The sequence below is a fragment of the Mus pahari genome, chromosome 4, assembly GCF_900095145.1.
Source record: "Mus pahari chromosome 4, PAHARI_EIJ_v1.1, whole genome shotgun sequence".
NCBI lineage: Eukaryota > Metazoa > Chordata > Mammalia > Rodentia > Muridae > Mus > Mus pahari.
Genome location: NC_034593.1, coordinates 42,985,636 through 42,999,733, shown reverse-complemented (window position 1 = coordinate 42,999,733; position 14,098 = coordinate 42,985,636). Strand labels below are relative to the sequence as shown.

General features: G+C 42.7%; 1 protein-coding gene across 2 annotated transcripts in view; it reads left to right on the top strand.

The window, feature by feature from the left end:
• Positions 1-2,909: 2,909 nt before the first annotated feature.
• Positions 2,910-14,098, top strand: part of Pcdh18 (protocadherin 18) — a 14,284-nt gene continuing 3,095 nt past the window's right edge. Inside the window, exons 1-3 of one of the 2 annotated variants that reach the window (XM_021195547.2) lie at positions 2,910-5,850; positions 6,622-6,710; positions 6,801-6,964. In XM_021195547.2, the coding sequence (XP_021051206.1) occupies positions 3,364-5,850; positions 6,622-6,710; positions 6,801-6,964 (2,740 nt within the window). In that variant the 5' untranslated portion in view covers positions 2,910-3,363. The remainder of the gene's footprint in view (positions 5,851-6,621; positions 6,711-6,800; positions 6,965-14,098) is intronic. The other variant, XM_021195548.2, reaches the window with a different exon arrangement.

Sequence of the window (14,098 nt, the reverse complement as noted above, 5' to 3'; positions counted from 1 at the left end):
GGGGAGGGGAGGGGAGGGGAGGGGAGGGGAGAGGATAATGGAAAAAGTATGCCCAAAAGACTAGACACAGCCAACTTCAAATCCAGAGGCCCAGGACCACTTTGTTCTCATGTCTGACCTCACTTACATGGGCACAGTATTCAAGCCATGAAAACACTCCTCTTCCTAGTCAAAAAAGCCACCATATCAAGGTGATGGGTTTTTAGGAATATGCTATTTGGTTTCTTCTGCTGGCTTCCTAAGAAGTTCTTTGAGAAAGCCATGCACTTGTTCCCACATTTGTGAAAGTCTAAAGAAATAAGTTGTATCAGGCCCTGGTCAAGAGACCAGGTTAAAAAAACCCTCATCTTCTCTCTCAGGCGTAGTCTGGGAGATAGGGATTTGTTTGTTTGCTTGCTTGTGCTTTTGTACTTTCTTTGTAGTTATAAGAAATAATGAAGTTTTGAATTGTTAGAATTAATGAAACATAAAAGGAATATATTATTGTTTTCTTTTATAGCTCTTACTGAACGGGGATTTGCAATGCAGGTGAGGGCTGACTTTGAACTCATAGAGTTCCACTTGCCTCCAGAGTGCTTAGATTAAAGAGGTGAGGTATCATGTCCCCATAGACCCTGGATTCTATCCAAGACCAAGTAGATATGTAAACCACTCAGGAAGACATTAGCCTCTGAAAATGAAATTACATTTGTTTTCCATATTGCTGTAAGTGTAAAGAGATTGGAAACATCCATGAGATGATTCCAAGATTGCTAGAGTCATAAGCACAGAAACGCATTCTGAATGGCTACATCTCACCTGTCAGTTTATGGTGACGACCTTGGAGTATGGAGTCATTTTCATAATATATATGTGCACTGCATGGAGGGAGAGAAAGATTTGCTAAAGCATGGTGCTCCAAGCAAATGGAAGATGCATCCTGTAAACTAAGATGACCAAGCCAAGGCATGAGTTGTGGCAGCATGCTTATCACATTCACAGATGAAAGTCCTCAAACTCATAGATTTAGATGACTTTGGAATTCTCCCCCTAGCTTGGAATAGTCACCAACTCCTTTCTCTGCTCCTTTGGCTTTTATAGAGGGGCTCTCTAAAGCCCGAGCTGATATAATTTAATTATTGGCTCAGATTGTTAGCGACATAGGCCAGGTGGCTGTGAGTTTCTAAAGTCCCAGTTGCTTATGGTAGTTTTCTGAGTGTGTCTATAGGGTTTGGGGATCATCAGTTTGAAAGGGTTACAAACTTGTAAAATGCTGTTATTCGGGGGTGGGGGTGGGGGCGCAGTGTTCATCAGCATGACCTAGCACTAAACCCATTCATTACAGGCACAATTTGACACACAGCACTGGTTTCCAGGGGTGGGAGTGGGGGTGAGACGATGGCTCATAAAATGCTTTTGAATGCTTAGAATGGAGGAGAGTTTGTACTGAGACTCTCCTCTGATTTCTTCTTGGGGGAGAACCTTTTCGTGACTGTAGCCGAGTTCTGCTGAGAGTAAGCAAAGTGGAAAAATCAGAAAATTACTTTTTTTTTTTTTTTTTTTTTTAAAAATGTGTTTCTGGGGGGCAAAATAGGAGAAAAATAAATGGAAAATAAGTTACAGGGAGATTCTGTGAAGCACGGAATTTGCAAGTAGCTGAAGACAGCTGAGGGATAATGCAAAGAGGGGTGGGGAGGGTGAGCAAGAATGGAGCCAGAGTGATAAACTTAAAAGGAGCCGCAGAGCAGAAGGAGCATCATAAATAATCATATTTCCCAATAAGAATACCATATCAACCCCGTGACCTGGATACAGCACCAACCTCCTGAGATATTTCCAGCACTCTGGTGCACACAAAATGCAATTTTCAGCTCAGGCATTTTATTTCTCAGTGTAAACAACCTTTGGGTTTTTAAAATACATATCTGGAAACTGTTTTCATAAATAATGTATGTATTATAAAAATTTGACTTGTAAACTATTGAGTCCATGTCCCCTCAGCACTTACTGTGAAAACTCACTGTGGGTAGATAGCATTCTATTGGAAGAATTCGCTAGGTGAAGGCTACCAATTTTACCCAAGCTATCAATTTTGCCCAAGATAAATAGGATTTTTTTTAAAGTGCAAGACTATATATATATCAGGAACAATTTTGCTCAAACTAAAGAAAGGGCCAAAATAAGGTAGAATTCCTTTGCTAATTAGTTCCAAACTCTGAGGTGTTCCTTTAAATCTTGCTAATTAAGAGAAATCAGGAGTGCAAGATAGGCCCCTTTCTTATCTTCAAAGGGTAAAGATGAAAGACAGCAGAAAACGCAACCTCTCGACTTGGACTGTTCTTTAAAACAGAGCTCCAAGAAAATCGGCTTGCTTGCTCCTTGGAGGAGAAAAGACCGGCCGAGGGGGAGGGGAAGGTGCATAATTAGAAGCAAGTTTCCCCATTTTATTAAATTCCTCCACCGACAAAATTCACTTGGAGGTATTTTAAGTGAAACCAGCAGTGAAGGAACCCTGAAAAAAGCAAGATGATTACATGTTTGTGGCAGAAGAAAAGATCATTTAAGAAAACAAGAACTATTTAATGTGCCTTATATAAATACAGGCGACCAGAAGTTGATTTAAAGTTTTTTTCTTCCTTTCTTTTTCCTTTCCCTCCTAGTCTCCCCCACCCCCATTCCCCTCTCCTGCTGTAATTTGTCTCCCCTTTGTCGCGGCACGCTTGGAGAAAGTGGATGGCGATGGAGGAGGGGCGGGGAGGGCTGAACCCCACCCCCGGCCGCGCTCCCGCGCCCCTAGCGGGTCCCCAGCCCGCGCCCGCCACCCTCCCGCTCCCACCCTCCACGCGCGCCCTCCCTCGCTCCGGTGACTCCAGCAGCTTCGGATTTGGAAGCTCGCTGATTGGCTGGAAGCGATTCAACACACGCCAGGCAAAGAGCTTTGTCTGAGTTGAAGTGAAGTTGTAGAGATTTTCAGACTGGAGTCAGCAATCACGGGTGTTTAGTCTGCAGCGGAGCAGAGAAAAGGAAAGGGGGGAAAAATCAAGAATCGCCCGGGAAAGACACACTGCAGACTCCTCCAGCACCCTGCAATAGATGGGGACGGAGTCCACGCGGGGAGCCAGGCCGAGGTGACACGGTGCTCCCAGCCAGGAGGACCGGCGGCCACCTCTACCAGGGAGGGACTTCACGCTCCTGTCTGGAAGTCGCCAAACGGTGTGTATGAAAACTGAAGTTTGCGAGCTGTTAATTGCTGTGTGTGATTAAGAGTCGCTTTCAAGACTCTGAGACCCGATGTGGCTTAGAGCTCTGAGTGGCGGGGAGGAAGTTAAAGGGATTGCTGGGCTCTTCTAACTCGCCCAGAGAAGGGAATCTAACAACTGACCAATGCACCAAATGAATACTAAAATGCACTTTAGATTCGCACTTGCACTTCTGATGGCGTTTTTCAGCCACGATGTCCTGGGTAAGAATCTGAAATACAGGATTTATGAGGAGCAGAGGGTCGGATCGGTAATTGCTAGACTATCAGAAGATGTGGCTGATGTTTTATTGAAGCTACCAAATCCTTCTGCTGTTCGTTTTCGAGCCATGCCACGGGGGAATTCTCCTCTCCTGGTCGTAAATGAGAATACCGGAGAAATCAGCATAGGGGCTAAAATCGACCGCGAGCAACTATGCCAAAAAAACTTGAACTGTTCGATAGAGTTTGATGTGCTCACTCTGCCGACCGAGCATCTGCAGCTGTTCCATATTGAAGTGGACGTGCTGGACATTAATGACAATTCCCCCCAATTCTCGAGACCCGTCATTCCCATTGAGATATCGGAGAGTGCAGCAGTTGGGACTCGCATCCCTCTGGACAGTGCGTTCGACCCAGATGTTGGGGAAAATTCCCTTCACACATACTCGCTCTCTGCTAATGATTATTTTAATATCGAAGTGCGAACCAGGACGGACGGGGCCAAGTACGCTGAACTCATAGTGGTGAAAGAGTTGGATCGGGAGCTGAAGGCTAACTACGAGCTTCAGCTCACGGCCTCCGACATGGGAGTGCCTCAGAGATCTGGCTCCTCCATCCTGAAAATCAGCATTTCGGATTCCAACGACAACAGCCCGGCCTTTGAGCAGCCTTCTTACACAATACAACTCTTAGAAAACTCCCCAGTTGGAACCTTGCTCCTTGATCTAAATGCCACCGATCCAGATGAGGGCGCTAATGGGAGAATTGTGTATTCTTTCAGCAGTCATGTGTCTCCCAAAATTATAGAGACTTTTAAGATCGACTCAGAAAAAGGCCACTTGACTCTTTTCAAGCCAGTGGATTATGAAATCACCAAGTCCTATGAGATAGACGTTCAAGCCCAAGATTTGGGTCCCAATTCCATTCCTGCTCATTGCAAAATTATAATTAAGGTTGTGGATGTCAATGACAATAAACCTGAAATTAGCATAAATCTCATGTCCCCTGGAAAAGAAGAAGTATCTTATGTTTTTGAAGGGGATCCCATTGATACATTCGTGGCGATCGTCAGGGTTCAAGACAAGGACTCTGGGCTGAATGGGGAAATAATCTGTAAGCTTCATGGGCATGGACATTTTAAACTTCAGAAGACATATGAAAACAATTACTTAATCTTGACCAATGCCACTCTGGATAGAGAAAAGAGATCTGAGTATAGTTTGACTGTGATTGCGGAGGACAAGGGAACACCTAGCCTTTCCTCAGTGAGACATTTTACTGTTCAAATCAATGACATCAATGACAATCCACCTCGCTTCCAGAGGAGCCGATATGAATTTGTCATCTCAGAGAATAATTCACCAGGGGTATATATCACCACAGTTACAGCCACAGATCCAGATCTGGGTGAAAACGGACATGTGACATACACCATTTTGGAGAGCTTTGTCTTGGGAAGTTCCATCACCACGTATGTAACCATTGACCCCTCTAATGGCGCCATCTATGCCCTCAGGATCTTTGATCATGAGGAAGTGAGTCAGATCACTTTTGTGGTGGAAGCAAGGGATGGAGGGAGTCAGAAGCAACTCTCCAGCAACACCACAGTTGTGCTGACCATCATTGATGAGAATGACAATGTCCCTGTGGTTATAGGGCCTGCAATGCACAATAATACTGCAGAAATCTCCATCCCCAAAGGAGCTGAAAGCGGTTTTCATGTCACAAGAGTAAGGGTGGTCGACAGGGACTCTGGTACCAATGCTGAATTCAGCTGCTCCATAGTATCTGGTAATGAGGAAAACATCTTTATCATGGACCCGAGTTCGTGTGACATTCATACCAATGTCAGCATGGAATCCATCCCCTCTACGGAATGGGCACTCTCAGTCATCATCCAGGACAAGGGCAGTCCTCCTCTGTACACCAAAGTCCTTCTGAGGTGCGTGGTCTTTGACTATACAGAATCTGTGACAAGCACAGCCATGACCTCTGTCAGCCACACATCTTTGGATGTGTCCATGATCATAATTATTTCCTTGGGGGCAATTTGTGCGGTGTTGCTGGTTATTATGGTACTGTTTGCCACGAGGTGTAATAGAGAAAAGAAAGACACCAGATCCTACAACTGCAGGGTGGCAGAATCCACATACCAGCATCATCCTAAAAGGCCATCCAGGCAGATCCACAAAGGAGACATCACACTGGTACCCACCATCAATGGCACTCTGCCCATCAGATCTCACCACAGATCTTCCCCGTCTTCATCCCCAACCTTGGAGAGGGGACAGATGGGCAGCCGCCAGAGTCACAACAGTCACCAGTCACTCAACAGTCTGGTGACCATCTCATCAAACCACGTGCCAGAGAATTTTTCATTAGAACTCACCCACGCCACTCCAGCTGTTGAGGTAAGATCAGACACTACAGGGCCTGGGAAAGCCAGCTGTTGATGCTCAGAGGCTGCACAGTCATCACACCTTTAAGGTTGTCATTGACAGATGACCAGGACTCAAGCCACAGGGTGGACCTATCTCAAGTATACAGTGTGGCTTATTTCTATTCTTATAAATAATGCACTTGTGGGTGTTAGGTGTGATGTCTCACACGGGGCCATTAATCAGAGTCCCCACACTTCTCAGAGTAAGATGCTGAGACGGGGAAAAATAAAACCTAAAGGGATCCAGCTATTCTCATTGTTAAAATTTCTCCTGAGAAATCAACACCCTGGGTCTTGAGAATCTCACTCCAATTGCATGCTGTCTTTGGAAAACTTTGTACAGTTTTCTGGCTTTCTGGCATTGTCTCCTTACCTGAGCTAACAGTGTATTTTACTGAGTTTTTATGTTATTTTATTTTATTTATTTATTTATTTATTTATTTATTTATTTATTTTACAGTTTTATCTAAACTGTAAAAGAAGGCAGTTATTTAAAAGTCTTTCAAGCATGAGCAACTCACTTGTGTTTTGAGAGTAGCCAGATCTCCCTGTGATGGATCTTAACTGGGTTTGGTGTCTGGCTGTGCCCTCTGCATGGCCTAGCATAAGTAAACCCCTGACATACAGAAACCTGTGAGCTTAGCGTTCCCTCCTCTTCCTTAATGCACGTGAATGCCTGAGGAGTGTTTTCTTCTTCCCCTCTTCTTCCCCCAGAAGTCAGTTCTGTCTCTTTGGTTTCCAGCAGGTCTCGCAGCTTCTCTCCATGCTTCACCAGGGGCAATATCAGCCACGGCCAAGTTTTCGAGGAAACAAATATTCCAGGAGCTATAGGTATGAATTACCCTGGTGTCAGCTGCTGAGTCTTGGGTAACTTAAATGCTGACGAGTAAAACTGTGTGTTTCTTTCACTGATCTTTCCAGATATGCCCTTCAAGACATGGATAAATTTAGCTTGAAAGACAGTGGCCGTGGAGATAGCGAAGCAGGAGACAGTGATTATGATTTGGGGCGAGATTCTCCGATAGACAGGCTCCTGGGAGAAGGATTCAGTGACCTCTTTCTCACTGATGGGAGAATTCCAGCAGGTAAGAGGGCAGTGATAGCTAAATCTTTATTTTCACAGCCACCACAGAGCCAAGACGACGAACAGCTTCTCCCGTGCTTCTAATTTCTGCTGTCTTTTTTCCTTTACACTAAAAATGGTTGGGATCTCTGCACTGTTAGCAGTGGACAAGCGTGAGACATTTGAATTTTTTTTTTTCCTTCTCAAAATCCACACTAAGCCGTGGGTAGAGGAGGAAGGAATATGAAGGCTTAATAGGAGAAGGAAGGGGAGAGAGCACGGAAGAAGACCAAGCCCCTGCTCCCCTCCCTCCTTCTTAGCCAGCCCGTGCCACTGGGCACTCCTGAGCAACTCCAGAAAATTGCTAGGTGCCGGTTGGAATTCAGACAGCCTGTTCGGTGGATAGTGGTGAACTGGACTATAATTTGGAGGATGCATTTCCTGTGATGGGAACCAACTCACAAAATCAAGAGACTAAAATAACACTGGAAGGGTATATTTTAAGCACTAAAAATAGGCAAAGGAATGTACCTTTGGAGGTGGTGCGCAGAGCATATTTCATGCCCCCTCTCATTTAGAGTCGGTACCAGCAATAGAGGAGGGAAACACACACAGAGGGGGATTTATAAAGCACACAGCCAGGTGGAGGAAATCTATTAAGTTTCGAATCAATTTTTTCCCTTAGTGACTCTTGCCTCTAATTGTGCCCTAGGACCTTGGATCCAACTGAGCAAATGCTGAGGAGATAGTAGCAGCCCCTGTTGCTAGGGGCTGTAGAAAGAAATCAACACTTAGGAGCACTGAAGTTTTCCTCTGACTGTCCACACGTCTTAATTCACTGATGGCCAATCCAATGACTGCTGCCATTTGCCATACATGTAGGAAAAAAGGAACAAACGTTGGCTAGTGTCTTACTCCCATCTAACATGAATTTATGTATCTATGGGTTTATTTATTTACTTGTAAAGGTGAAGAAAGTAGGATAGAGAACATGAGAGAATTAACCAGAAATTAATTTGGGGAAATGCAGAAAATAGGATTTTAGGTCTCGTGAGTTACAGGAATCACAGTGGCACTAGGTAACCAACAGAGGTTCTTCCCAGCAGTGTCCTGGGGTACCCTCTGGGCTCAGACTGAATACTCTGGGTTCATATGGAGTCAGGCCTTGCCACTTTATTTATGGTACCGACTGCTGGCTTAAAATACACTTCAGTGCCTAAGCTCTTACAGTTTAAAGAATGTTGATGTTATGCTCATTGGGCTTAGTGATCCTGGTGTCAGTGACATTAGTGTTCTTATGTGTTTTTAGATTTGAAAATTGGAAGCTTATAAAGATTATAACAATGTAAACCAGGCAGGTAGGCTGTGCCTGGTGGCAATGAGGCACTGAGATTCGACCCAATTTCCCCACCCTTAATCATTTATCTAGGACATATATAAAGCAACTAGTGTTTTGTTTGTCCCCCAACCCGTCTCCCTCCCTGGACATGTGCATATATGTTTGCCTTAGTGTACTCATGGTGGGGCTGAGAAAGTAGTGGATGTCTTCCTCTATTTTCTTTGCCTTGTTGCCTTGAGAGAGAATGTCTTCTTCCAACGCTCATGGATACAGCTAGCTAGCTGGCCAGCAAGCTTTCAGTGTGCCTGTCTCTGTCGAGAGGCACAGACAGCCGTATCTGGCTTGTATTGAGTGCTGGAGAATAATACTCAGTTCCTCATACCCTCACCCACTGAACCGACCCCCTACATACTTATTTGCTCTTATGTCGGAAGACATACCCACCTCTTTGCAACCACTAGCTGTTGCTTGTCTAGTTATATGATTACAAGACCAGATATTCTATCTCTGGCTAGATAAATGTATAGGAAGGATGTCTAGTTGCAATGAAGCCTACTAGGTGCATAGCAGACTGTATGTCTACAGTCACCCATGGAATCTATTCTTTTCAATGTATAGGTCAGACCAGTTGGAAGACAAATCTATGAAATAGCTAAAGGAACATATATGCCCCAAGACATCATGCTCAATGACAATTAGTTTTATTATTCTGGCTTATATAATGAAGCAGCTGGTTGAAATTCTATGGTTCTGTGATATGATGCTGACAGGGGCCTACACTAGAATAGCAGAATTTCCTAGATTAGGTTATTTCATAAACAGAGACATATGGGCATGGCATCAATATTTCAATAGACATTTTAAAAATGCACAGGGTTCATTTGTTGGAATTTTAATTTATCATGGCAATAAAATGAAGAATACAAATACACAGTTCTAAAAAGTCACCTTCCCATCTGAGATTTTTTTTAAGCTCCAAAATAATATAATTTAATGGTTAACATTAGTGTATTATTTTATGTACTTATGCATTCATTCACTCATTCATTCATTCATTCATTCATTCACTTATTCCTTACTTACAATCCTGGGAATTGAACTCACAACACAACACAAATCAAAACATTGCTTTGCCTCTTTGCAATGCTTCTCATCTCTATTTTTTAGAAAATTAAAAGCAGTTATTTTCCATCTTCCCTGTATTTCCAAAGTAACCATATTTCCATATATTCCTTGTAGCAGAACTATCTAGTACTTGAACTAAACAATGATCAGTAACAATAGTAATAAATATTAGACAATAAAGAGGTAGGCAAATTTAAACTATAGAAAACAGTGAATCTTGCCTACTGTGTGTCTTTATCTTTATCAATATTACATAGTTGTTTAAAATTATACACTTCGTGTGTATGTGTGTGTGCACACACAAACACACACATACACACATACACACACACACACACACACACACACACACGCATGCACGAGCTCAGATGTCTGTGTTTCCAACTATGTCATAGGAGCCACATTCCTGCCCTCTGTTGCTTCCTAATCCTACATGGGGCTGAACCATTTTCAAGTTATGGAGCAGTGGGACATGAGCAGTGGTTGGTGATGATACCATAATGTTAGTGTTTTGCTATCACGGACTGCCATGCATACTGAGCGTCTACAGAGATAACCATCTTTTCATCATGAGCATCACTGTGGTGACGCCATGTCAATATCCTGGATTCCTCTTCATTCTGGCAACTTCTGCAAGCGTGCTAGGGTGTAAAACTTGTGGTCTGCAAAAGTTTCCTTCCCAGGAAATACTATTAGCAGAGAAAAATGTTGGTCCACATCTGAATCTTATTAACAAAGCTCAGCACAATTTTCTAAAGTATGTGTATTTTTAGGACGTAAGTGTCGTGTTCCAACTGTTTTTTCTGCATTGATTTGTGAGCAAATATAGATCCTGTTGCATTGCATGGCTTGCCAAAAAGGTCATTTCTGGTCATTCATTCTTCTAATTCCCACACAAATGTAGGGTTTTGTGTTTTGCATTTTTTTTTCGCTAAACAAACATGCATTTTTATCTGTTGATTCATGTTTGTCACCTCTTTTCTTTCTTCCCTGTTCAACTTTGAACTTCAACACTAAACACGGGTGTATAAAGCCTCCATGTTCCCAGTGAAAGTGGTTGACAATAGAAGGTTTGTAAAGGCTCCCCCACCTAGGCTTCTACCTTCCCTGATTGCCTTTGTTTCATTTTTCAGCATCTTTCATCTGTGAGGGCTTCAAATATTCTGTTCTCTGTTCTCAGTAGGAGTCTTAGCTGGTCCCCCTCCTTTCTCTAGTGGCTCATTTCCTGTATCAACTGGCAGGCTCCTATTCTCCTTCTTGTGGCCACTCCTACTTTCAAATCTTACTTCATACAGTTTTCACAACCTTTTCAAAGCGTTTTAACATTCATTTTTTTTTTTTTTTTTTTTTACTCAAAGTCAATCTCTGACTCTCGTTGCTCAGCAACACTGAGCACATCTATTATCTTTGTATTCAAAGTCCACTGAAACGCGCTCTCAGCCTGTTCTCAGTTTTGCCAGTTTTGAATCCTTTGCATCAGGTAGAGAGGCTTCTCTTTCTCCAGCAAACCAACGCTTTGTGCACACTGCCCTTTCCCCATGACAAGTGCCTCTTCTTCGATTCCTGTCACCAATTCTGCTTACCTGCTGTCTTTTGAAATAGCAGCCTTCATATCCATTTCTCTTCCTTTCTGAACATTTCCTGAGCATCATCTCATTTGCTCCTTTACCTGGGTGACTCAAATATCATTTGTTATATTTGGCTTAGAACTAGATTGCAGTCCCATTGACAGCCAGGCACTGAAGTGGTCCCTATTTGATGGGCTCCTCAAGGATAACTTACTAGTTACTCCGTAGGTAATGACTTGCTTCAAGCTCTCTCTTATACTCACTGCGCTGCCTTCCACACTACTTGTAAGGTACAGGACACTAATAAAGTTCACAGTCATGTAGTGATACAGAGGAGCTACAGTTTCTACCTGTCCTGATTTCCAAAAAACTATCACCTGACAGGGCTTTTAAATAGTCCCAAGAAGAGCAGAAGAAATGGGTACTGCTCAGTTTTTCTTGATCCTTGTATATGGGATGGAACATTTTCAGCACTGAAACATACATACACTGTCAAGCAACCGAATCTCAGTGGATAGTGGTAAGATTAGAACACCCATAGCAATGAGTATATTTCTTCTCTTTCTTTCCTGGTCCTTTTGATTTTATCACCCCTTCTCCTGTTGTCTTCACTGTCTCTGTCTACCTGGTGTTTGCTATCCTTTCCATTAATCTGCCTCCTTATCTTTCTTTTCTTATTTTCCTGAGTTTGCATGTGGTGTCCATGTGTGTCTACATATGTTTGCATGTATGTGGGTATTTGTGTGTAGTGTGTACCTGTCTTAGTTAGGGTTTTGCTGTTGGCAACAGTCACCAGTACCAACATAACTCTTATAAGGACTACATTAAATTGGGGCTGGCTTATAGGTTATCATCAAGGAGGGAACATGGTCGTGTTCATGCAGGCATAGTGCAGGAGGAGCTGAGAGTTCTACATCTTCATCTGAAGGCTGCTAGCAGAATAGTGGCTTCCAGGCTGCTAGAACTAGGGTATTAAAGCCCACACCCACAGTGACACACCTACTTCAACAAGGCCACATCTCCAAATAGTGCCACTCTCTGGGCCAAGCATATACAAACCATCACATTCCACTCTCTGGCTTGCTCATCTTATAGAACCCAGGAGCTCAGGGATAGCTCCACGCACAAAAGGCCCTCTCACCCTTGATCACTAACTGAGAAAATGCCTTACAGTTGGATCTCATGGAGGTATTTCCTTAAGGGAGGCTTCTTGCTCTGTGAGGACTCTACCTTGTGTCAAATTGACACACAAATCCAGCCAGTACACTACCCATGCATGTAGAATCTTGTAGTAATGCCTGCAATCATCCTCAATAGCTCTTTTATCCCATTCAATGAGGCAGAATCTTATAAGAAACCCAGAGCTTCTGATGTAAGTACTCTAGTTAGCTGGTGTGTTCTCAGGATACCTCGTCTCTACTACCCAAGGCTGGGGTGACAGGTGGGCCACCGCATTCCCCTGGCATGTCCATGAATTCTGAGGATCCTGAATCCATCCCTTATACTTGTCCAGCAAGTGCTCTAACCACTGAGCTTGTTTCCAGCTCTCCTTTATGTTTTTAAGTTAATTAATTATAATTATAGTGTTATAAATGCCTTTCACTGTTTAACAACCACTCCTAAGATGTAGGTGGTAGTCATGTGGGCCATGCTGTTCTATTATCTCGCTGCTTACATGCTCAGTGCCTTCAGGTTATGAGAAAAGATGCTTGTGGTCAAGATTCATAGAATTCCCCAGTAAGGTTTGCATCTCATTATAGGCAATCAAAGCCAAGGAAGGCAGTACAGAAAAGATGTACTTCCTAAGCCTAAAGCCACCGAGCTGAGGGCCAAAACAGCAGTGCCAGGTCTGTTCTCCTTTCTCCCATCAGGATGGAGGCAGTCAATATCCACAGGCCTCGTTTCCATGATCAGAGACCCAGAGGTCAAAGCAGGGGTTTGGGGTGTGGGGTGTGGGGTGTGGGGTGTGGGGTGTGGAGTGTGGGTATCAACACTGTGATAATTCTCTGCTGAGAGCCCTAGGTGCTGTTTTTAAGTTATACCAGTTGCTTTTCAATACCCTTTGCTCTTTTCTCCACTGGAAGTATTCAAACAGGGTTGGCAAATATTTCCAAATAACATAATACCTGAAGGATGGTCATCTAAACCTGAGTTTTATGGAAATCCCTCTGTTTATTCAGATGACTCTCTCACCACAGCATAATGACACAGTATGACACATAATGACACCTCTAAGAACAGAGATCCCTGCCTGGATGCTCTTACACTTCCCTTGTTTTTTTTTTTTTTTTTTTTTTTTTTTTTTTTTTTTTTTTTGTATGCTTTTGAATTTCTAGATTCTTATCATTCAAACCCTTCTCTTATAGCACTTAGTCTCGTTTTTGGTTTTGTTTTATTTTGCCTGTTTTTCTTTCCATATTTTTTTTCTTTTAAACTAAGAATGGAGGTCCAGTGGGAGCTAAAGACCAAAATTAGCATAGAGGTCAGTGATAAAGAGTAGTAACTTCTTCACAGTTAAAGATCATTATTTATCCTTTTCTGCTTACTCTCATCCAGAAACTATAGTGCCCATATTCTCTGTACAGTTCCTTTAATAGACTGTGGGCATAGTGCACATAGTAGGCGGTTTGTTTCCCCTAGCAATGAGTGTGGCATGCCATAACTTCAACGGTGACAAAGCTGGAAATCTGCTCTCAGCAGCTGCATCTACAAACTCAGTGCCCAACATATGCCTGTGGTTAGCATCAATCCTGATTTCTTTCAGATACAAAGGTTACTTTACACTTTCTATAATTCTGTCCTTCGTCTTGAAATGAAATGGTATTGAAAAGACCAAGTTTTCTCTGAAAGAAGTGGTCGTTGTAAGGAATACATTTCATATCTTTGCATATCAATTTTTAATGCATTTTAGCAACTCTGTATACTGAATTTGGGATTCCCTTCTTTCTTTCTTTTTTTTTTTTTTTTTTTTTTTTTTTTTTTTTTTTTTGCTTTTCTTTTCTTTTCTTTTTTTTTTTTTTGTTTTTCTTCTTTTCTCAGTTGTAGTGGTTTCTATGGGTTTGGCCACTCACATTCCACTAGGGAACTGGAACATATGGAAGAATCACAAAATGCACTTTCATAT